Genomic DNA, 22,341 nt, shown 5'->3' with positions numbered 1-22,341 from the left:
AGTCCAGGCATGGTGAAGGCGGGCAGAGTGGGAGAGGAAGAAGAGACGGAGGGAGACGAGGGAATCTGTGTGCCAGCTTCAGCCAGCTGGGTCTGAATGTCTGGGAAAGACTGAGGTCTAAATCTGGACTGAGGGGTGAGAGGCCTGTGGTATTCACAGAGGGAGAGAGAGAGATAGACAGAGAGAGAGAGAGAGAGAAAGACAGGCAGAGGGGGGGGTGAGAGAGAGACAGACAGACAGCAGACAGAGAGAGAGAGAGAGAGAGAGAGGCAGAGAGAAAGGGGGGGGAGTGAGAGAGAGACAGAGAGAGAGAGAGAGAGACAGACAGCAGAAAGAGAGAGAGAGAGAGAGAGACAGGCAGAGAGAGAGAGAGAGAGACAGACAGCAGACAGAGAGAGAGAGAGAGAGGCAGAGGGAGGAGAGAGAAAGGGGAGAGACAGACAGACAGACAGACAGAGGGGGGAGTAAGAGAGAGACAGACAGACAGACAGACAGAGGGGGGAGTAAGAGAGAGAGAGAGACAGACAGACAGACAGACAGACGGGGGGGGGGGGGGGTAAGAGAGAGAGAGACAGACAGACAGACAGACAGAGGGGGGAGTAAGAGAGAGAGAGAGCCAGACAGACAGACAGACAGAGAGGAGGGAGCGTGGGAGGAAAAATGTGTCCTGGAGGGTGGGGGACAGACGTATACCCTACATGTTTTTGTGGTGACAGACATTACTGTACATCTTTATTGTCCATTACTGCAACATCTTTAACATCTGGAGAGAAAAACAAAGAGCAGAAAGCACTCAAAGCACACACCTGACTGCTGTCAGAGAGCCAGATCAGCAACAAACTGAGCTGCCACTAACAGGAATAAAGGAAGTTAAGACTGATTTGCTTTGGAAAAAAAATGGGAAGTGTGTGCAATTTGTAATCATGCAATATATGCGTGATGTGGAGTACAGACATGGATTACAGACACAATCAGTAAATCCAGCAAAAACACCAGAAGAAACTTTAACAATCCTCAATAACTGAGAAGAACGACAAACTTAACACAGAACGATGCAGACAAGTTCATTCTGGCTGAAAATCAAACCTGAAGAACTGATGAAGAAGCAAACATGGACTTCATTGAGAGTAAAAGGCAGGTTTGTTGTGGATGGTGGTCTCTGTAAAGTGTTTTTCCAGTGCAACACATCACACTTACTGTGTTAACCATTGTTAACCATCTACGACTACAATCTGCGACCACTGCTGCCTGTCAGTTTGTCTCAGCAGCTTTAAAGTGCAGGTGCACGCAGCTGTGCAAGTCTTGCACAGGAAGACATTTGTGAGCGTCACGTCACTCCTGGTTGTGTTTGTGTTTGTGTGGGCTTCTCAGGTGGCGACTAGTTAACATATTTTAAGTGATTACGCAGGAGTCACCAAACACTTGCAGGATGTGCTGCACAGCGAACAGCTCAGTCGTCTCCTTAAGGTTTTGGCCCAGTTGGGGGCAGCGCAGCAAGCTGTAACCACGACCACGACAAATCATCTACAAGGGTTGTTGGCAAATTTACACGTCCAGCAGACACGCAGCAACAGTAGCAGTTGGAGTTTCTGGACAAATGTAAGCACAACATTTGTCCAACAAATGCCCAAATTTCCCCAGCTGGGGGTGAATAAAGTTTTATCTTATCTTGTCTTACAATGAGTGACATCTTTCACATAACACGTCATTTGATCCATTGTTAACTAAAAGAAAAAAGAACAACTTATAGACAACAAATCGAGGCGACTTTTCCCTCCTTTTCAGAGCTCTGAATCAGCCTTAAAATTCATTAAAATGCTGATCAAACATATCATCAAATTTGAAAAAAGGTTGTTTAAAATAAGACTAAGAATTTATTTATCTCCCCCCCATCCTCTGTCAAGTCAAGTCCAGATATATTTCAGATATTCTACAGAGTAGCTCTAATAATAAATGCCTGTTGCTGCTGGTTAGAGAGAGGAGCTCAGATATTAATAGTTTACAACTGCTTAAAGAGTCCTGACACACTTTCAGAATACCACAGGCTGGTTTCTGTGTCTTCACTCTCACAGCGCCCCCGGCAACTCTCTCCACACCAGTGTGTGTGTGTGTTTGAAGCACACACACACACATGCTGTTGCAGCTGTAAACAGGATCATCGTTGCTCTATAAGGTCAGAAATATTAGCTTACGAGTCATTTAATAAGATCTCTTTAATAAGACTGTAAGGCATTATGTACATCTGCTTTGAATGAAACATTAATAATCAACTCGTGAAAATAATAACAGTGCTATTGTTGTGTTGTTGTGTCTGCACATGTCTTTATAGGAGACAAAGTTCATAGATTTATAGTAGGCCTATATACTAATTACAGCATTATTAGTAAAAGTAAGTGCAAGGCAAAGCCAGTGCAAGACCCCAGATATCAGCTGGCAAACAGAAAAATGAAAAATGTGGACTGAAAATTTGGATTTTCCTCTTTCCTTCACTTTTCTAGGACAGGCCATATTCTTCATGTCAAAATATTCATGTAATAGACGTTAACAGCTTAACATGTGCAACAAGCCAAGGTGGAAAACTTATGCATACCTGATAAAAAGCAACTTCCTTTGGTCTTGTGACCAGAAGATGAAGAAATTTCTACATATAGTATACATAAGAAATGAAGTCCCTTATCTACAAAACACTGTGAAATAGAAAACTTAAAAAAAAAAATCACCCAGTTAAAGAGCCAATCATCAGACTTTTACCACAAATAAGTTTTATTTTGAAATTGTCATCCTGAGCATTCATACAGCCCTTTAACATGATCATTTTACATCTGTACGTTAGTAAGACATATCATTTCCACTTATATTTCTGTTAAGTTAAAAACAACTTCAAACATAGCATTATTATTTAATTTTGTAATATATGTCAACTCTGAAACGCAGCCAGTATCGTGACAGTGGGATGGCTGTAGTGTGAAGTGGACTCTGCTAAATGTGTCGGAGCAGACTGTAACTTCTGTCATATGGAAACATTAAGACTCCAGAATTACTTTTCCCTGTAGAACTGAACGTTTACATGCTCCCTGAAACCCACTTATGTACTTTATGGTGGATGTGGTGCCCATTTCTGACGGAGAGATGTCAGCTGAACTGAAGATGCTGCTGTAGCTGTTGGCAGATGTGAAACAGCTGACATGGAAATGATGATGATGAGTTTTTTTCCAAAGCCCTTGTCAAAGGTGATTCACACTTCATCATTTTCAACACACCACCTTTTCAAACTTTTACTGAAACAATGAGCTGATTCATTTTCTTTTGTCGATTTGATGAATCAACCAAAAGTTTGATGATCAGCTGACTGTTTAAGTCATTTTTTTAAGGAAAAATGTAAACGTTCACTGGCGCCAGCTCCTCTGGGTTTACATCATTGTGTATTTCTGTTAAGGAGAAACAGGAGTTTTAGAAGCGCCACTCTTTTTTCTAGTAAGTTTTTAATAAGTTTTAGAGACTAAACTGTTAATCAATTATTACACAAAGTAATGAAAAGCTTAGAAAATGAAATGATTGCAAGTTGCAGCCCAACCTGACGTACAGGGAAGCCCCTCGAGCCACTTTGTGCTTCTACATCACATTCTAAATGTCAAAATGATCATTTTACTCCATTTCTATTCTGAGAGCTCCTTCTATTACATGTCTAATGAATGTTAATAACAGCCTCGTACATGTCTGCTACACACTGACACTGCACAGCAGTTTGGCATCTGTTAGTAAATTGCATAATAAAACTCATTTGTAAACAAGTTAGCTTCCACACTTTTTACTGTAACTTCTCACAGCAGGAATGAAAGAAAATGTCCACTAGAACATAAAACAGGACCGACTGCTTTCTCACCTGCAGCCAGTTCTGCTCGTCACTTTGTTATAGCTGTTGGCTTTAATATATTATTTTTAACTTCAAGTAGTTTTATGTTTCTGAATGTCTCCTCACAGTAGATGAATATGTTTGAAATAAGATAACTTTTTCCTGAGGATACAAAAGAAATCTTAAACTGGTTCCCCCCAAACAGCAAACACTGAACACCAGAGCAACACTTAGTTCAGAGCTGCTCAACTCACAGTGTTAATGAACTGAAGTGGTACTTTCAAGCAAAACGTAAAGGGCAAGCGTTGGTGTTACTGAACACACACTGTTGAGGTCTGCAGGGTTGAATTCTGATGGTGGACTTGCATTTAGCAGCTTTCAAGACATTCTATATTTTTATAGCTTTTTTTATACTGTTAGTAATGGAAGCTTTTCTTGTCGACTAACATTTATGTCAAACTGGGGAATCAAAGTGTTGCCTTCAAGTATCTTAAGCATACTGCAAGTCTGACCATCGACCAGTGACAATAAAGTCAAGTTCTGACACGTTTAAGATGTGTGTGTAATACGCTGCAGACATCCCAACACACCTCAGATAGCTCCTTTTCTGCAGTGCTCCTCATCAACTCTCTGTTCATTTGTCTACTCAGAGGCCTTTTTCCTTCGCCTCTCTATTTCCACACAAACACACACATTTGAGTCCATGAGGTCAGAAATGTAACACTCATTCAATCAGCTGCTGAACCTCTTCACACCAAACCAGCAACGGTACTGGATTCAAGACATTACAGAAATTAAAGTCACTGTTTATCACCACAGCTCTGTAAGGTAGTGCTGGCTTTGCAGTGTCATAAAACACACAAACCAACAGTCTACGCTAACGCTGCTTTGTTGTGTAGGTTGTGAGAAAGCCCAGCATGCTTTTTTTTTCACAGTTTAAGTGTACTAAAGACCAGTGAGGACCAACGTGTGGAGACAGATGTGATCCCAGGGTCTCGTTCTTAGCAGCCATTCACGGCAAATGGCACGGCATCAAAAACCACACAGTTCTGTTTGCCAGGGGTTGGTGATTGCAGGTGACAGTGAGAAGATTACGCAACATTCAGTTTGTGTAATACCTCCATGATTTGTAAAGCTTATCCAAAGTCAAACACAGTGGATAATACTATGAAACAACTCTGAAGAGTTAACACGCTGACGATCGTGTCTGTCAGGACAATCGCGGGGCAAACAGCATTTTTTGCTGAACGGTGTATTGCTAGACTTCTGTGTATGGATCTCCTCTGTGTCAATGCAGTACTTTTACTGACATGAAGGTCATGTCTGCTTCTACTGTTTTTCATGCAGTACTAATATATGTTTGTACACGGCATTAAGGAGTGCTGAAATGAGTGTTACACCTGACATGTCGGCTTCTGCTGTTGTCAAAGTTACACCATCAGTGCCTGGTTAAGCTGATTGGTAAAGGTTGCACTGCACTGCCATGTAACAATGTAAATGTGAGAAATTAAGCAGACATGAAGCTCACTGTGACGGATGATGTATTATCAGTGTGTTTCAAGTCTCTGGAGGATGAATTTCATACTGCAAAGAAATGAATGGAAATGAATGGATGCTCAGAAGCTAAGAATACAGTTTAACTAAAGTTGGCGTATATTAAGACATAGAAAACACTGGCGTGGTCATTTAAGTGTTATATTTTCACTGGTCTTATATATATATATATATCCTCAGTATATAGCACTTACTGTAGTACTCCCTTAGCCAAATACAATTCTGTTAAGCAAAATCGTCTCCCCTCTACAGTGTTTGTTAAGACTGGGCTTCAAGCTTACAGTTCTAGGTACAGTACTCATCCATTTAGACATGAACAATCAATAGAAGGGTGTTTGGGGAGAGTTTGGGGCTAGTCCTAGACCCTGAGCTTTGTGTCTCTTCTGGGTACTGGGTACACTCTGACACGGGCAAACTGAGTCTCAGAGTGAGGCAAACTGTTGGGGAAGCAGGCTCTGGGAGTGGCCGGGCTGAGGGCTTGCACAGGCACTGCTGGTGACACTAGATCCAGGACTTGGTGACGCAGGCAGGCTAGAGGCCGAGGCAACCTCCCTGTCTGAACCGTCGTCGTTGTCAGGATGGGAGCGGTGCTGATGGCTGACCACCACCCTGGAGAACAAGACGGGAGAAGGCAGGAGGGCGGATGGTTCATCTGGTTAATTCACTGTGCAGTGTGTAATAATCCTCATACTAACCCACGCTAAATAACTTAATGTTTAAGCCTCTATCATATGGGATCAGTAGGTATTTGTACAACAGACACGATGAAGGTCTTTGTGTCTTTTATATGATCATAATCAGACATGCACCCACGTAATCCTTTAATCATGTTCCGTACATTTTGTTATGTGTTAAATTACTGAGATGAACACAGTATTTCCTTTATTCTATTAACCTAATGTTACACATATGAAGATAATCCCAAGAAGAGTTCCCACGCATACATCATGCATGTATCTGAAAATTGTATATGACTATATTATTATGAAGTTCTGTATTGGATCAACATTTGTACTGACCAATGTCTATCTTAAATATTTTGTTCTCTCTATCTATTTGCGATAAAGCAGTATCAGTGCATTCCTGACACCTGACTTTTATTTTCATGCCGTGTGTGCGTGTGTTAGTGTGTGTGTACCTGGATCTGGATGGGCTGACGAGGTCTTGTCTGTGGGGTTCAAACTTTGAGATGTAGCTACACTTGGACCACTGCAGAGACAAAAAGACAAAAACAGAGAGACAAACAGAAAGGTTCAACATTTCAAAGGAAATCACCCATTTTCTGATTTGGAAAAACATCCCATTCACCATATATTCACACAACTTAATGTAGTCTTTCCACAGTTCCTCACCACGTGAGCGGGGTCATTAGTTCCCAGGTGGACTCCTTTCTGACAGAGAGTCGTCAGCAGACTGATACCTGCACATGAGACAGACATTTCAGGTCAGCAGTTTCAGTGTTTCATCGACCTTCTGTGTGATTTGTTGCTCAACATAAAGTGAGATGAGAAGCTAAAAATCATCATATCAGAGCTTTCAACTACATCTCATGGTCTTCCTCAGTGGATGGTCGACTTTGAGCTAAGCTTATTTTCTAGTTTGTCGTGTTCACTGTAGTGACAGTCCAAATCCCTGCTGCAGTTCTAGAAAAAGTTCACTATTGAACAACTCAAATCACTTGTTAACAATTAGGGATGACATAACGTGACTGTTTCAAACTTGTGTTTGAAGAACACGTTTACCTTTTGTCCTGTTGTTCCAGTGCTTCTGCTCCCACTGGTCCAGCAGGACATTGAGGTACCTCGGACATTCGAAGAAGCGGAGGTAGCGAGACGATGACTGCGATGGGAAAACTCGCTCAAACTGTCCGAGACGTTTCAGCTCGTCTTCAGTCTCTGCCAGCACACGGACGTCCTCTGGAGTCAAGACATCCAGCACTGTAGAGAGGAAGTCCTGACAGAGACAGAGGGAAGATACAAAGCTGTACATCTACACCATCACTGGTAACACATTAACGGAGACAGAATAACAGCATTTGTGGTGGCTGTTTCTGACAATCTTCATCTTGTCCAATTCTGCAACAAACTGAAGTAATGTTTAAAAAATCAGATGAAGAAACTCTTACGAGACTAAAACTTCTGATGTGGAGCTGCTCTTGCTGTACCCACTTGAATTTTCTATCCAAACATAGCTGAATACACTTTATTAACAAGAATAGGTGCAATTTTTTAACATTATTTACCTCTGATTCTTTCTTAGTGTTTGTATTCAGTTACCTGGTCTGCGTAGCGTTGTGTGAGGTAAAAGGCCCGTTTCACCTTCTCATCAGCGGACAGCTCTGGTCTCGTCCTCTCCCTGCTCCCACCACACAGACTACATATAAAGACACACACACACACACACACACACACACACAGGTGTTGATTCTGTTATTAAGGCCTTTTTTTGAGGCTGTAGTTTGAGTTGGACTGAATTATATTGAAAGTTGTTCCTACATTGTGATTGTACTACCTCCTCCCTACCTGCTGGTGGAGCTGGAGGTGCTACTGCAGGGGGCAGTTACATCTTCTCTTTGGGGAATGCGGAAGCCAGCCAGGTTCAGGAGGTCTCTGATCATCTGACCTTTGATGGAAACGTCCAGTGCGGTGTTGGAATGGAGGCTGGACCAGAAACACACAAGTGACAAGATGTAGATTAAAAAAACTTGTGATTCTTTATGTGTGTGTGTGTGTGTGTGTGTGTGTGTTACCTCGGTGATATGTTGACCTCCAGGATCCAGGGCTTGAGGTTCTCATCCAGCATGATGTCAAAGCCGAACAGCTCGTGGCAGCTGTAAGGTGTCCGAACGTTCATCTTCAGCAGACTGTTAACGTACGGCTCGGAGCTGATAACCAACACACGGGAGGGAGATTAGAGCTTGTTGTCGACCACACACAGACTATAAGAATCATGACATTTGTCAAAGGTGCAACATTCAACATTGAATTTAGTCAGTTTTTCCCCAAAGGTGACCACATTGACAGCAGAATTCAAAAGCAGTTGGGAAGCGTTCACTCCATCACCAAAGACATATCTGCAGTGAAACAAGACACTTAGACCAGCACGGTCTAAAAAATATTTGAAGTATTATTTTCAGAAATCTCATTCAAGCTACTGCAGATTATTGAACGTGATATTTGTCTACCAACGTAAATATTTTTCATTGATGAAAATTCTGTATATTTGCTTAGTTACTTAGTTTACTTAGTCTTACTTAAACAGTAAGACTGACAGTCATCTCTGTCAGACAATGTCTAGAAGTACAAAGTGAAAGAAAACTTAATGCCGTTGCCATGATACCAGACTACAGAGCAACTTTTTTCCTCAGGCTGTAAGACTCATCAAATGAAAAAAATCATGTGATTATCATAAATAATGAAACAGACAAACATTAACTGGCCTGCTGTTCTGCAGCCAATCAATCACTAAATGGGCAAACTTACGCAATGACGGTTTTGATCACAATGTCTTTAATCTTCTCCCAGATCAGAGTGGTGTTGATTCCTCGAGAACCAAGATACTGCCACAAGGCCTTCAAAGCCCTGAAAACACACACATACACACACGTTTTGTTTGAGCTGGGGAGCACGTGCTCATACACCATGCATATGATAGCAGCAAAGATGTGTTTAGGCTTCACTTTTACGTGAGAGAAGAACCTGCTTTGGAGGAAGAATTATAGTCATTGGTTTACTAAAGTATTTAGAGGGAAACAAATAAACACAAATAATTTTTCATTCTTTCAATCACTTGTTGTACCAAGTGTTGGCTGAGCTGCATTCAGTCAGGCTGTGCCTAAACCCTTCCTTCACACCTGTCACACACACGTAACTTCCTTCCACTCCCCCTTTTTACTCCCTGCTCCTTTTACACTTCCTCTTCCTCCTTAATTCCCTGCTTTCGCCTCTTCAGATAACGACTTTCCCTCCCTTTGTGCTTCTTTGATCCAAACGTAAACCGTCCTTCTTTCCTCGTTCTGTTACCATTTGTGTCCCTGGCAGGCCTTATCATCGCTGTTCGTCTGGTATTCAGAGTTTTTCTTGTTGACGCTGTAGTTGGTCAGGTGCATGAACTTGTTACTCAGAGTCTTCATGGAGGATGAATACCTACAGAGGAGAAACACAAATGTAGAATTTAATCAAGAATGACCTCAATAATCAGCTGACAGCTTATTCAAAGTGTCACCGATCAGCCATATTGATTTGTAGATCATACATTTTTATATATCATATTTGTACATATATTTTACAAGATCCTCTGATTTTTTCGTTTTTCATTTATTTTCCAGTTCACAGTAAATAATCTACAGCATGAGATGGAAACTGACTTGCAGCTGGCGAATCGAACCAGTCCGTCAGAGAAGATGTAGATTCTGAGCGGGTCGTAGGCTGTCACATAGACATAGATCCGCAGGTCAAATTTGTTACCACTGATGAGGTAGGGCTTGTGAAGGTACCTGCAAAACACAATAAATAAAAATGCTTCATCTTTAATACAATGTCATGATTTTGATTCACAATTGATAGAAATGAGCTTTCAATTTCGAGCAATAACATTAAAAGCAGAATAATTGTCCCAGTATTTTTTCTCTGCATGCCCCCCTGCTTGCACACATGCAAAGGAAAAAACCCACAACACTCAGCTTGTAGGCTAAGCTTCACATACACACAGCTGTGAGGAAACTCGAGCATGTCTTTTTAAAGAACAATCTGAAAATTGTATAACACCAACAATTTGTTCATCTTTAAAAATAAAGACTTGAGAGGCTAACAATGGCATAGCTGTCAGTGGTGAAAAAATTATTTAAATCAAATATTGAATCGTGACCTTAAAATCAAAAGTCAAATTGTATGGTGGATTTGGAGAACCCTGACACCTCTACTAATGGATAATGTAGTGTCAAGTACTGGAAATTTATCTCTAGGTTACTCACTTCTGGACCAGCAGTGGTCTCTTGCGGGGCATCTGGCTCCATTTGTGGATGACCTGGATTCCTATTCCTCTGGCTGAAGCAGGCTATTAGAGATGAGAGGAGGAAGAGACAATGGAACAAACAAGTAGAATAATTCAAAACAAAAACCTAACATACACTGCTTTAAAGCACATTTTTCATTAAGCACCATGATCTGAATGACTCATCTGGAACACTAATTACCAAACAACTAACTTAAATTAAAGCAAACCATCATAATCATGACACAGCAGAACTAATCCAGCACCTGAAACCTGAAAGGCAACATCAAAATACTGATGAAAAACATACAGGTTTGATGATCCATTTCTGCCTGGAGCCACTGTCCTCCCAGGCCTTGCGGAGCAGCTTGATGTCCTGAGGAAGGATGAAGGTCCGGGGGAAAAAGCTGAACTCCTGTTTGCCAAAGCGAATTTGCATCTTAGACAGATTCCTCCACAGCCGGTCCTTCCTGCCAATCTGAAATGTTCCCGGGAAGTGGTTTAACTAGGACAAAAGCAACAAAAACAACCAAGTTCAGTGCAGTTCTGCACAAAAGGTCAATTGATAATTTCACCTTAATGTAAAGACTTCCTGGGAGCTCGAGCTGGAATGAGTATCGTTTCTCACTTTCTGGTGCTCTCCGAGGGCCTTGAAGCCAGGAGACTTCATGTGGTGTCCCCAGCAGCCCAACCAGTCGTGGCTTTCTACATGAACACAACAACAAATGGATTGTGATTAATCAGGACAGCTTTCATTGTGTGCATGTTACACCTGTACTGAAATGATCTTTAGGTACGAGAGTCTACAAAACACTACCTGTCAGAATATTTTTGTTGACAAGAAATATGCTACCACATGTGTTTAAAGTGAAATCATGCACGATGTCAGTCACTTTGTGCGACACTGAGTTGTGTACAATTGATTTAACATGAATAAAACAAAATTCTAAACACACAGGTCAGCAGGGAGAGTCTTATCTGTAATCTTAATCGACAAAGGTGAAGTTTATCAATTTGATGTTTAGCAGATAGAGCTTTTAGATCGTGGTCACCTCTGTCTATAAATCAACTGTTTCTAAACCATGTGTTGCAGGTGAGCACTCTCACCGACAGACGTGTGATGACTTACTCTTGGTGACTTTGAAGTGTGACCTGGCGATGGTGTGTTTTACAACATTTGGCGTCACAGTGCTCATCTTCCATTTTAACAGTCGTCTTTGTTCTGCAGGCAGCAGTTCCACTGCAAAGCACACAACACAAACTACAACTGTACACAAGTGTATTTTCAGTAATACCTATTATGCATGCACAGACTGCAGGCATAATGCAAATATTGATATAGCTCATGGCACCTACAGAAAATAATGACTAAAATAATTAGTTAAATAAAAAGGCCATCACATCTAAACTGGCTTAAAAAAACATAAGACAAACACAACACTCTTAATCTTTTGTCATTTCAAAGAGGAATACGCATTAATCACTTTGCACCAAGCAGAAATGTCCACAGTTTTCAGACAAACAACAAGTTAATCACAATCACTGAGAACCCAGAAGCATCTCTTTGCAGTCAGAGACGAACAGAGGTTGTGAGGTTTTAGCTGAACAACCGCTTTAGTAACAGACATTCCTTCATTCTGCTCATCAGTCCCATACTCCAGCAGTTTGGCAGTCATTTAAATATTCTCTCAGTTTTGTGTCTGTTTGGGCTTTGCAGTGTCCAAAGAGACATCCTTTAAATGATCACAATTAGCTGAAAACTGGAAGGTTAACTCTCTGCGCCTGTCCTCTGTCCTCTCTGTCCTGACCTTTCTCATTGGCGGTGCTGAAGTAGAGTGTTGGGGGGATGAGGGGAAACAAACTGGGAACCAAAGCTGGTCTCTCCTCTCGATCATCTTCCGCCCCCAATAACATCGGCTCCTCAATACTGAGAGAGAGAGAGAGAGTGGGAGAGACAGAGGGAGAGGGAAGAAAAAACATTAATGATTAGTGGACATGCCAACACAAGCAGCCTCTTACAAACATACCAACATCCTAACAGTACTTTACTTTGCTGTTCATATCAAAAGGCAGAAGGTTGCATGTGATGATCTAGACTTTTTAAGAAGCATCAAACCCCGCAGACTGAGAACTGAAATGACTGATCAATATTAGTTTCTGCTGAAGACAGCCTGGTTCCTGCCCTGTCAGCACCACAGCTCTGCTTAGCTTATTACTATTAAAGGAGCAAATTGCACTCTCACAACAAAATGAAAAAGTAGAGTAGCAGCTAGAATTACATTCATTCTAACTAACGGAAGTTGGCATCCAGTCACCACTCTGGTTTGTAACACAAGTCGACTGTGGACTGGATGGATGATCGTTTGCACTATGTGCTCGTAACTTGATGCTCGTGTGGATTTGGGGTCGGAGACATCACACAGAGAGTTCAAGTACATTTTGACACTGAGAGTCGAGACAAATGAAGGATGCTTTACAGAAGAAGACTCTGATCTACCTTAAATTAAATGTCCCCAAATTCTAATTTCTAATACTACCATTCAGGGACTGGGCAATATAGCCAGTGGATATGAAATGATGGCTCAGCATCAAGACGAGAACATCAACTGCTATATTTCATGTCAGGAATCATTCTGAAAAGCCCAAAAAACATAGTTAACATAAAAAACTCCACTTGTGCTGTAGCAAGATGAGAGCCAGTTGTATCATTGATGTACTTCTACACAGCCATTAATGGTTCTTTTCAAACAGACAGGTGCCAGTAAGTTCAATATTAGCAGATTTCTGAGCTCTTTTTTTCCACCACTGATCACATCAGATGAATACAAATAATGAGAATTTATACATGAAAAAAAAAAAAACACTCACATGACAGTCATAAAGGAAGGAAGGTGAGATGGATACACAGGTGGATGAAGGAACAGGAGATGGTGCTATACTCTCCCAAATCTTTTCTCTTAAATAAAATTCCTCGACTACAGACAGGTGTAGAATGGCATTACAGCTACCCTAGGCTAACTTAACACTATACTATACATACAGAAGCTATAGCTTTCAGGAAAGGGAGGGGGGGTATGTAAATGAACACATAAACAAATCAGCTGGTTGTGGGGAAAAAAGGTGACAATAGCGGTCCCTATCCAGGCTGTTTTAGCAAAGAATCAGCTCCGAGTCTTTGGTAGGGAGTTCTACTGTTGAGGCCATCACAGTGGGGAACAATATGATACACAATGCAGCAGACCATTCCACCACGCTCTGCTGCTTTCAGCCTCTTTCAACAAAGCAGTGAGAGAGAATGAAAGGGAGGGACAAAGAGTCCACAGGATCTGATGGATATATGGTTTATGCCATTTTAGGAGACCAATTAGAAACCAGGCTTGGATGTGGGGCAGGCCAAGGAAAGAACGCTGGCATTTTGAACTGGACTATAAGTTGTTCAAGCTGAGAAGAACAAAAGTCTGAAATTGTCTTTTCAGGCTCCTAAACAGGCTTAACATCAAGTATCGTTTTTTTTAACGGATAGAAATTCTTTCATAAATTCATATGGGAAGTAGGAGATTTGTGTGAGTGTGTGTGTGTGTGTGGTTATAGAGTCTTACCCAGAAAGGAGAGCAATAGATGCTGTGGATGAGGACGAACAGTCGGAATCATCTGAAGACAACAGTGGACAACTAAAATCAGCAGTTTGCAACATCAATTGCATAAACTGCCAGCTGACTACAGGCAGCTTGAATGTGATGACATTTTAAGTCTGAGTGAGGGTGAGTGTATTATAACATCATACCGTCATCACTACAGGCATTTTCCAGCTCATCAGGCAGCTCCTCCTCAACTCCATCCACCTGCATAACACATTCCTGGCTGGAAACAATGAACACAAGGCCAAATATTCAGAGCAAGGTTTATAAGGATGAAAAAAAACAAACAGAACAGAACAGCAGAGAAGCAGTTAGCTGTTGCTCACACAGACAGCTGAGTCTCTCTGGCCAGACACTCCTCTGTAGGCGACGGTGAGGATGAAGATGACATGGGGGAAGGCTCTCCCTGCCTGGTTAGGTGGATTGTGGAGATCCGAGTGGTCACAGAACCCACCAAGGCTCCTGCAGGACAGGGGGCCTCGTCTACGAGGGAAAGAACAGTCATACAGCCGGTGACTGTAACAGTCCATGTCTGGTTTCATTCTGGCTACTTTTTTAGTTTAACACTCAAAAACTCAGTTAATCTGCTTCATCAGGACTATGCAGGAGTGGTTTGACAGGTTTAATGAGAGCAACCAAACAACCCAAAAACAGTCACCAGATTCAGATTCAAATTGAGCTAAATCCTAATTGGTGCACAAAAGTATGTGACATCATCATTTTGCCAACTGAGTCCCACCCACTTCAAACCAGGGAGAAGTGCACAGAGAAAAAAAAAGAAAAACTGAAATCTCTAATGCACAATGACTAGGGCTGAACAATTTATCGAAATATTATCAAAGTCACAATACGGCCAAGTCACCAGATCACATGAGTTGGCATTTTCTGATAAATAATGTACAGGCACATCCCAGCAAATGTCACATCATTGCTTTTACATCATTTTCAGTGCAAGTTCCCACTAGAATCATGACGCATTACAATCGCAATAGCTGTCAAAATAATATGCAAAGAAAGTTTGCAGATTGTTCAGCCCCAGATATAACCAAAACTGTTCCAACTTAGGTAGAAAATAGTTTCTTCATGCAGGTTCCAAGCACTCGCAGTAAGAAGGTGACAGAGGAAGGCACAGCCACACATTGTGTAAAGCTAAAAACTGTAGCTCTGCTTCAGCGTACGTGCTGCAGAGATAGAGGATAACTGCATAAATTACAGTTTTCTCAAAGCTTACATTTCATTGTTTCTTTTTGATCATTCCTTCTATAACTAAACCAAAAACATCTAAATCCTGAAAAACATTATGGCTTAGCTAATGCAAAAATATTTACAACATACTGTAACAGTACTCTCACAAAAATGTAGTGAGATGTGAAGGTGTCCTATCTCCAAGATAACAAATTGCCACGTATACATGTCACTCTGTCTCTAAAGATATTTATTACCACCAAACGTCTCTGCAGTTATCATTAACCTGGTCTCTGATCATAAGCTCAGTATTACTTTGTTTGACAAGCTACAGTATGGAACTAATCATTCTAATTACCTGTGGTGGCATCCAGCGATGTGGACTGCTTCTCCTCAGTGGCACTGACTCTGGCACTGAGCACACTTGGCATGGGGCCATTTGGAAATGGACTGGCTGCTGGAGGACTGCTTTTCCTGCATGTGGACAAGGTGCTTCCTGGTGGACATTGACTTTCTGTTGGCTGTTTGTTTGGGTCTACTGATGCTGTTGTTTGGGGTTTGCCGTTTGTAGTTGCCACCACCACTGCTGGAGGACTACCTCGCACTAGCAACTGATTGTTTAAAGCACTAATTGTTGTGCAGTGGTTTTGTTTCTGACTGCATTTCATTGCCAGTTTAGCTGAATGGCTCCTCCTTGTAGTTGTATTTTCTCTTGTTGTGCTTCTTATTTCTGCTTTTGTGCTGTCAAGGTGTGAGGCATCCTTTCCCAATGTTGCCCCCTGATGTTGACAGAGAGTAAGGCATAGAGGAGGCACTGATGGCAAGGAGGAACAGTCTGCAGCTTCAAGCTAAAAAGACAAAACAAGGAAAGATTAGTTGTGGAGCAGGAGGCTCTTACATAAAGCTTACAAAACGTTAATTATTCTGGAACAGCAACATGATCAGCACTTAGAAGGCCTGGTATCACTGCACTAAACAGACAGCTCAGCTCGACAGTACTGATATTGAAACAAGAGCTGAATTCATCAGAGAGGGAATGTGTGTGACAAATAATAATCCTGATGATGATTGCTGACTTCAAGGGTCCCTTCATGTGGGTTGCATGGACTAAATAATCAGTTAAATGTACACAAACATTATCAAGCTTACACACAAAAGCAACTCCAAAGTATCCTGTGCCTGTAATGCTTTCTATACATAACTATGGCCCAGCCAATACTGGTTTTTTGAGGCTGATACTGATACAGGATGTAGATACAGGGCAGGGCAAAAAGGGCAAAAATCCAACAACAATATATTGTCCACTTTTTAACAATCTAAATATCGCAAACAATCTTGAAACAAATCGCTTCAATTTGTTTTGTTTTTTAAAGAACTGTGATCCAAATTCATACTAAGCAGGATGTTTTGTAATTGAAAAATAGACTTGCCAGTGCACTCTGGTAGACAACGTACCGGTGACATTTATCTCAAACCTAGTTTTATATGTCCGTACTGTCATTTCTTGCTTATAAGGCATCATTTATACTTATACCAATACATCGGCCTGCCCTGACTGATTTCTCAATCCAGCTCTTCATAAAACCACCATTTTTCACTGTATTACTTGGTAGTCATAGACCAAAATGGACAGCAGGAGCTTCAAAAATCAACCTCAAGAAGATAATCTTTGGTGGGAAAATGCTCCACTTACAATTTACTGCTGTGGCTTCCACATTGGGAAACATCAATACTCACCATCAGTTTGTTCATTTGCTGCACAGAGGGCTGTCCTTTGATGAACAGATCTTGATGACAAACTGATAAAAGAGACTCCAATCTCAATGTCCTATCACCTGCACCAGCCGGAAAGATGCTCACTGCTAAACCATTTCCAGGTTGAGAGGTTTTGAGTTGGACTTTACACCCAGCTTGGTATTCCTTCTTGTGGATGGAGGAAGGGGCACTGGTCTCTGTGGGGATGTAACCAGCCTGTGTCAGTCCTCTTTCAAGTACCTGGTTTGGGACTTTTATCACATTAAGTTGTTGTGGCAGGTTTGGAGACCCATCTGGCACAGCGGTGAATTGGCTCTGTGTGTTGGTTTTATTTTCGTCCTCAGTCTCCCATACTGAAACCACAGATGGGGCCACTGTTGTCTGCCTCAAGGGGGAAGCAGACGAGGCAACATTGGAGGAGAGAGGTTTGGCCTGATCCTTTCTGCTCGCTCGCTCTGGAGAAGTCTGGCTAAAAGGCACTTTAGTGACCACAACTGTCTTGGCGCTGGAGGCTGTAGCAGTGGGACTATTTGAATTGGAAGAAGTCCGAAGCTTCCCCCCACCCCAGGGCGAGGACTGGTTGGTGGGCATGGCACCGCCCAACAAAGATGTGGTTATTTCTGAAGGGCTTAGTTTAGGGCCAGAGGACTTGGGTGGAGATTGTTAGCCAGGAAAGGAATTAACAGTCGAGACAATACCAAAGCCTGAGGTGGAGGAGGGCTCTCTTCCCAAAAAGACCCTGTTTCTCCTTACAGCTCCCCTCTCAACAAGTGGTCCTTCTGTTGGAATGACTTTTGGGATGTCAGCTCCAGGTGAAAGGAGTTGGATATTTTCTGTTGGTCCCTGTGGATTGACTACAAGTTCTTGATAAATCCCAACCAACAGTAAACATAACTGCCACCACAGATGCAGTGACAGCAGTGCAACGCTTGAACCTTGCACCTGTGCTGCAAGTCGCTAGACACTGTCAGCACTAGTGATGTGGGGTTACAAGCCCTCACCTGAGGCTCAGACTGGCAGGCACATAAGGTTTTTATTCCTGAGGCAACGTGGTTCCCACTGTAACTAACAGTCACACCCAGAGTTTGATATAGGACCGAGCTGAGGAGTCTTCAGGACCTTAGCTGATGGAGACTGAGCCAGAAGCCGTTTTACTTCCTTCTTCTCAACAAACTGCCAGAGGCCGCATACTTGGCTCACACTAAGGTATCAGGTCTTGAAGGAGAAAGCAGTGTCCCCCGAGCTCTCATGTCTTCCTCAGCTGATTAACAGGACACTACGAGCCAGCAGATTTCACCACTGCAACTACACAAGAGGAGAAGCAGAGTCAGTCTGAGAGAATCCAGCCTTCAACCATCACACCTGAAGTATTCCCTCTTTTATGAAGAGAAAGTCAGTCAATAACACTTGAATGCAGTAACCAAGCTGAACTTTATCTGACATCCTTTCACCTGCTGCTTTACAGCTATTTTTTTAAACAGTTTGAGAAGTAGAAAAAAGGATGGTGGTCCATTTAAACAGACATATTCAACCATCACTGCTGCAAACAGCGTTTCATCGTTCAAGCCCCTTTTCAACAGCAGCCACTGGGTTAAACTACAGTGACAAGGCTGGTGTAGTGACGCTGACGTTTAGGCCAATTATATGACATTTGTTCAGCTTTGTGATACGAATCCATCCTTTACAGACCCAGCAGGCAGAAGATGCATAGACTGTATACGGTGTGGAAAGTTGTACTGGAGTTAGAGTAATTTCGCATTGCGTAGCTAGCTTATCACTGAAATCGCAGCTATGTGAGCTAGCGAGGTGACTTAGCATGTCTGTATTAGTGAAGCAAATGTCATGCGTACATGAGATTCACAGACGTTACCAGCACTGTCATCTGTTGAATCCTTCTTCAGCAGACGTCGTGCCGCGTCCTGACACGCTGCTGTCAATGAGACGGCTGTCCTAGAAATCAGCCCCAATTTCACGTGTGTGCTTACAGAACACGCTTCACGCTTAGCTTCATGATAGCTAACTAACAAGTCTGTTGTAAGTATCTACAATAATAGTCTCAACGTCAGCCACACTGACGTACGTATTCTTGAAAATAGTCCATTCATCCTTACGGTTTAATAGAACGGACCTGACAGATAACTAGTTATCTATTCCGTAACTTAGCTGTTTACGATGCACTGTACAGAGAGCGTTAGCTTAGCAACAACTAACACATCACCAACTGTCATCGGGTGTTTGAATGACCCCACAGTGCCAACAAGAAAACGCAGCCATGCTCTCAGTTTAGAAAAATATGTTCATACCTACTTTGCTCCCTGTAATGTCCCTACACATGTTGTTTCACTGGTCTGGCGAGGGGCTTCTCGTCTGAGTTCCTCACGTTGCAGTAGCTAGCTCAGAAGTCCGAGTGAAACATCATGGCCGAAGATCGTCTATTGGGAGAGAAGACGCTCAGACGATAGCCGACGTTCCGCCTCTCTTCAGGTTAGCCTCTGGATCACAGCGCCCTCCACTGGTTGACAGCGCCAACATTCAGCAAGTCCTTTTCGAAATGAGCTTCCGTAAAACCACCATGAACAACGCTCCGTCACAAGTTATTCTAAGGGCTGATACGGGCCTGTTTTATTACATGCTAACACAATAACATAGGAAACAAGTATTAGGCTACTATTAGGGTATAAAATCCACCAAATTAGGCTAATCCCTAATTATTTTTGTGTGCCTTTTGGGTTTTCAAATGCAGTGCTTGGCTTTGTGTCACTTGCATTCATCATCTCCTGCTTTCCCTATAACTGTAAAAGAAATATATCTATGTATATATTAGTTACTATGTTACCTACTTTCTGGAAATAGTGTTACAGTAAGCAAATGTACTCTCAGAAAAAGGTGGAGCAAAATTGAAGCTCAGATCCACAAATATAAAGAATATGGTGATGTGTAATTATGTGTGTGTAGAAAATGCCATCAAAATATTGATACTGATGATGATGAGGCCATTTATAGCAATATGTCAGGAAATATTTCAATGATTTTTCAGAGAATACAAATCTTCTATTATACTATATTATAATATTTAATCAGAATAATGATATGATATCTTACAGCGTGTGGCGGGAGAACTAAATCAGGACCCAGGATGTTGTCATTAAATCAGAGGAACATTGTTATGGTAATGTCTCAGTTGTCGAGTGCTAGCGCAGATATGTTTAATATACATGTAGTATTGAATTTCTGTTCTTTAGTTCTAGGGGATTTAAAATGAGAAAAGAGCATCGTTAATCAAAATGTTCAGGGGCTTCTACATGCCTGAAAGAGTGTTTTCATCTGCTCAGGGAGTCTGCTCTGGCAACACTTTATTTCACTGGTTGAGACAGCAGGTGGTTTTCAGCTTCATTCGGCCCCTTGCCTTCATTTCCTCACTGAGGACCAGACAGGCTTGTACATCACAATTTTCATCACTAGAGGGCTCATTCGAGGCAAGACCCATAAAAACAAACCTCTGGTGCTCCTGTTTCCTCTCCTTTTCCTCTTCCTTGTGTCCCATTTTTATATCTTCCTCTCTCCATGTTTACCTTTCCTTCCTCCTCACTCTCATCCTTTTCTTTCTCTTTTCCATGCTTTTTCCTCCCTCTACTTGTCTACTTGTCCACCATCTCTCTCTTACCACTTCTTCTCATTTCCTTCGTTTCCTTTCCTTTCTCATCTCCTTCTTTCCTCTTTTCAATCCTCCCCTTCCTTTTCATATCCTCCTTCTCTCCTTTCAGATTTCTTTTCCTGCCCCATTTTTTCCTCTCTTCTTGCTCTCTTCCCCCCTTTCTCACTTCCTCATAGTTTCCAATCCTTTCTTCACCCCCTCCCTTCATTTCTTTATGTCATCCTTTCCCCCTCTTCGCTTTTTGTATCCTCTTCTCCTACTGCCCTCGTTCCTGCCTCTTCATCTCTTTTCCTCTTTCCTTCCTTCCCTCCCTCTTGTTCTCACATCTTCCCTGTTTCTTTTCTTCTCCTTCCATCTTTATTTCTTTCTTTCCTTTTGCTGACCTCCATCTGTTTTTGCCTCTTTCCACCTTCAAACTTCTTCGCAATTTCCTTTTCTTTTCCTGTCACATTCCTTCTTTTCTTGCACTCTCTTTCTTTTCACTTCTTCCAATGTTTCTGTCCTCTTCTTTCCTGTTCTCCTCTCTTTCCTACTTCCCCGATCCCTCTCTCTCCATATACTTCCTTCCTTCCTTCTGTCATGTCAGAGCTTGCAAACAGAGAGAAAGAGAAAAGTGTGTGTGTTTGTGTGTGTGTGTGTGCATGAGAAAGAGAGACAGAGAGAGAGAGAGAGAGAGAGAGAGAGAGAGAGAGAGAGAGAGAGAGAGGGAGGGAGAGAGAGAGACCAGGAGAGAGAGAGCAGACTGAGGCTGAGCAGTGAGTGGGCTGAGCAGCAGGAGTGCGTCTCTCCTCAGAGCTTTGGACAAGCCAGCCTCAAGTGTCACTGAGAGCAAAGAGCCTGCAGGACAAACTGGTTGTAGTAGAACAAGAAACAGGATCTGTCCTCTGAGAAGTGAGTCTTGTTCATCCGGATAACATTTTCTTACTCCAGGATGATCTATCACCTTCCGAGGCCTGAAAGCTGCTCCGGCTACGTTGATTAAATCATTGCCCCGAACGAGGAATAAAGAAGAACAAGAGGAGGGGGAGGAAAAGTCAGTCTATCAACAAAAGACAAGAACAACCAAAAAAGTCTAAATTGGCACTTTTGGGGACTATTGGATTTATTGTCCCCTCTCATCCAGAAGAGAAGAGGAGTAAAGAAGAAAAAGTGACACAAGGAAATAAGGAAAAGGTTTCATTGTAAGAACTGCTCAAAGAGGATGTTGGAGTCGGTTGCATCAACTCAGATGCAAAGAAAAGAAGAAATCAAAGAGGGCGAAAAGGATGAAAACAAAGATTGAGTAACAGAAGAAAACCGCAACCACAGGTGTCTGGTTTAGGATTTTTTTTTCCAAATCCAGAAAAAAGGAGGAATAAACAAGGGAAGAGAAGGAAGAAGTTTTTCTGTCACCCTATTAACGATTAGAGATGTTGTAGACCAACATTTATGTCAACATCATCTCTCAAGGAAGACAAAGAAGGAACTAAAGAAGTAAGAGGGAATATCAACTTGTCAGCTGACAAAAATCAAGGAAAATAACGACAGTTTATTTTAACTTTTGAGTTTTTGGAGATTTCCATAAATTATTCTGCAAAAGACCCAAGACAACAACGTAAAAGTCTGATTTTACAGTGTGCTGAAGACAGAGGAGCAGGAGAAGTTCAAGGATTGACCAAAACGTCAAAGGAAGCAACAGAAACATAGGAGTGAAGAGTCAAAAGTGGAGG

The 22,341-nt window shown here is 42.0% G+C and overlaps 1 protein-coding gene across 2 annotated transcripts; it reads right to left on the bottom strand.

Annotated features, from left to right (window-relative positions):
- Positions 1-2,756: 2,756 nt before the first annotated feature.
- Positions 2,757-19,364, bottom strand: ttll4 (tubulin tyrosine ligase-like family, member 4). Of its 2 annotated transcripts, none has more exons than XM_041951386.1 (21): positions 19,281-19,364; positions 16,960-18,282; positions 15,581-16,070; positions 14,364-14,520; positions 14,184-14,260; positions 13,999-14,050; positions 12,208-12,326; positions 11,529-11,639; positions 11,028-11,104; positions 10,710-10,904; positions 10,380-10,462; positions 9,774-9,902; positions 9,430-9,552; positions 8,890-8,988; positions 8,157-8,291; positions 7,930-8,067; positions 7,684-7,780; positions 7,150-7,360; positions 6,760-6,827; positions 6,546-6,616; positions 2,757-6,016 (listed from the first exon to the last, which is right to left on the bottom strand). In XM_041951386.1, the coding sequence occupies exons 2-21, from the start codon at positions 17,566-17,568 to the stop codon at positions 5,830-5,832; spliced, it is 3,228 nt and encodes a 1,075-aa protein (XP_041807320.1). In that variant the 5' UTR covers positions 17,569-18,282; positions 19,281-19,364; the 3' UTR covers positions 2,757-5,829. The 2 variants fall into 2 exon arrangements, with proteins under 2 accessions (XP_041807320.1, XP_041807321.1); XM_041951387.1 differs by having other exon boundaries at positions 19,285-19,364.
- Between the last annotated feature and the right edge of the window lie 2,977 nt (positions 19,365-22,341).

This window comes from Chelmon rostratus, chromosome 13 (assembly GCF_017976325.1).
Source record: "Chelmon rostratus isolate fCheRos1 chromosome 13, fCheRos1.pri, whole genome shotgun sequence".
NCBI lineage: Eukaryota > Metazoa > Chordata > Actinopteri > Chaetodontiformes > Chaetodontidae > Chelmon > Chelmon rostratus.
This window is presented reverse-complemented; position numbering and strand designations above follow the sequence as displayed.

Excerpts from the sequence above, each read along its gene's own strand:
- ttll4 (XM_041951386.1), bottom strand. The coding sequence starts at position 17,568 with ATGCCCACCAACCAGTCCTCGCCCTGGGGTGGGGGGAAGCTTCGGACT. Across the intron at positions 16,071-16,959 it reads AGCAAATGAACAAACTGATG|CTTGAAGCTGCAGACTGTTC; the intron begins GTGAGTATTGAT and ends TTGTCTTTTTAG. Across the intron at positions 14,261-14,363 it reads AGAGAGACTCAGCTGTCTGT|CCAGGAATGTGTTATGCAGG; the intron begins GTGAGCAACAGC and ends CATTGTTTCCAG.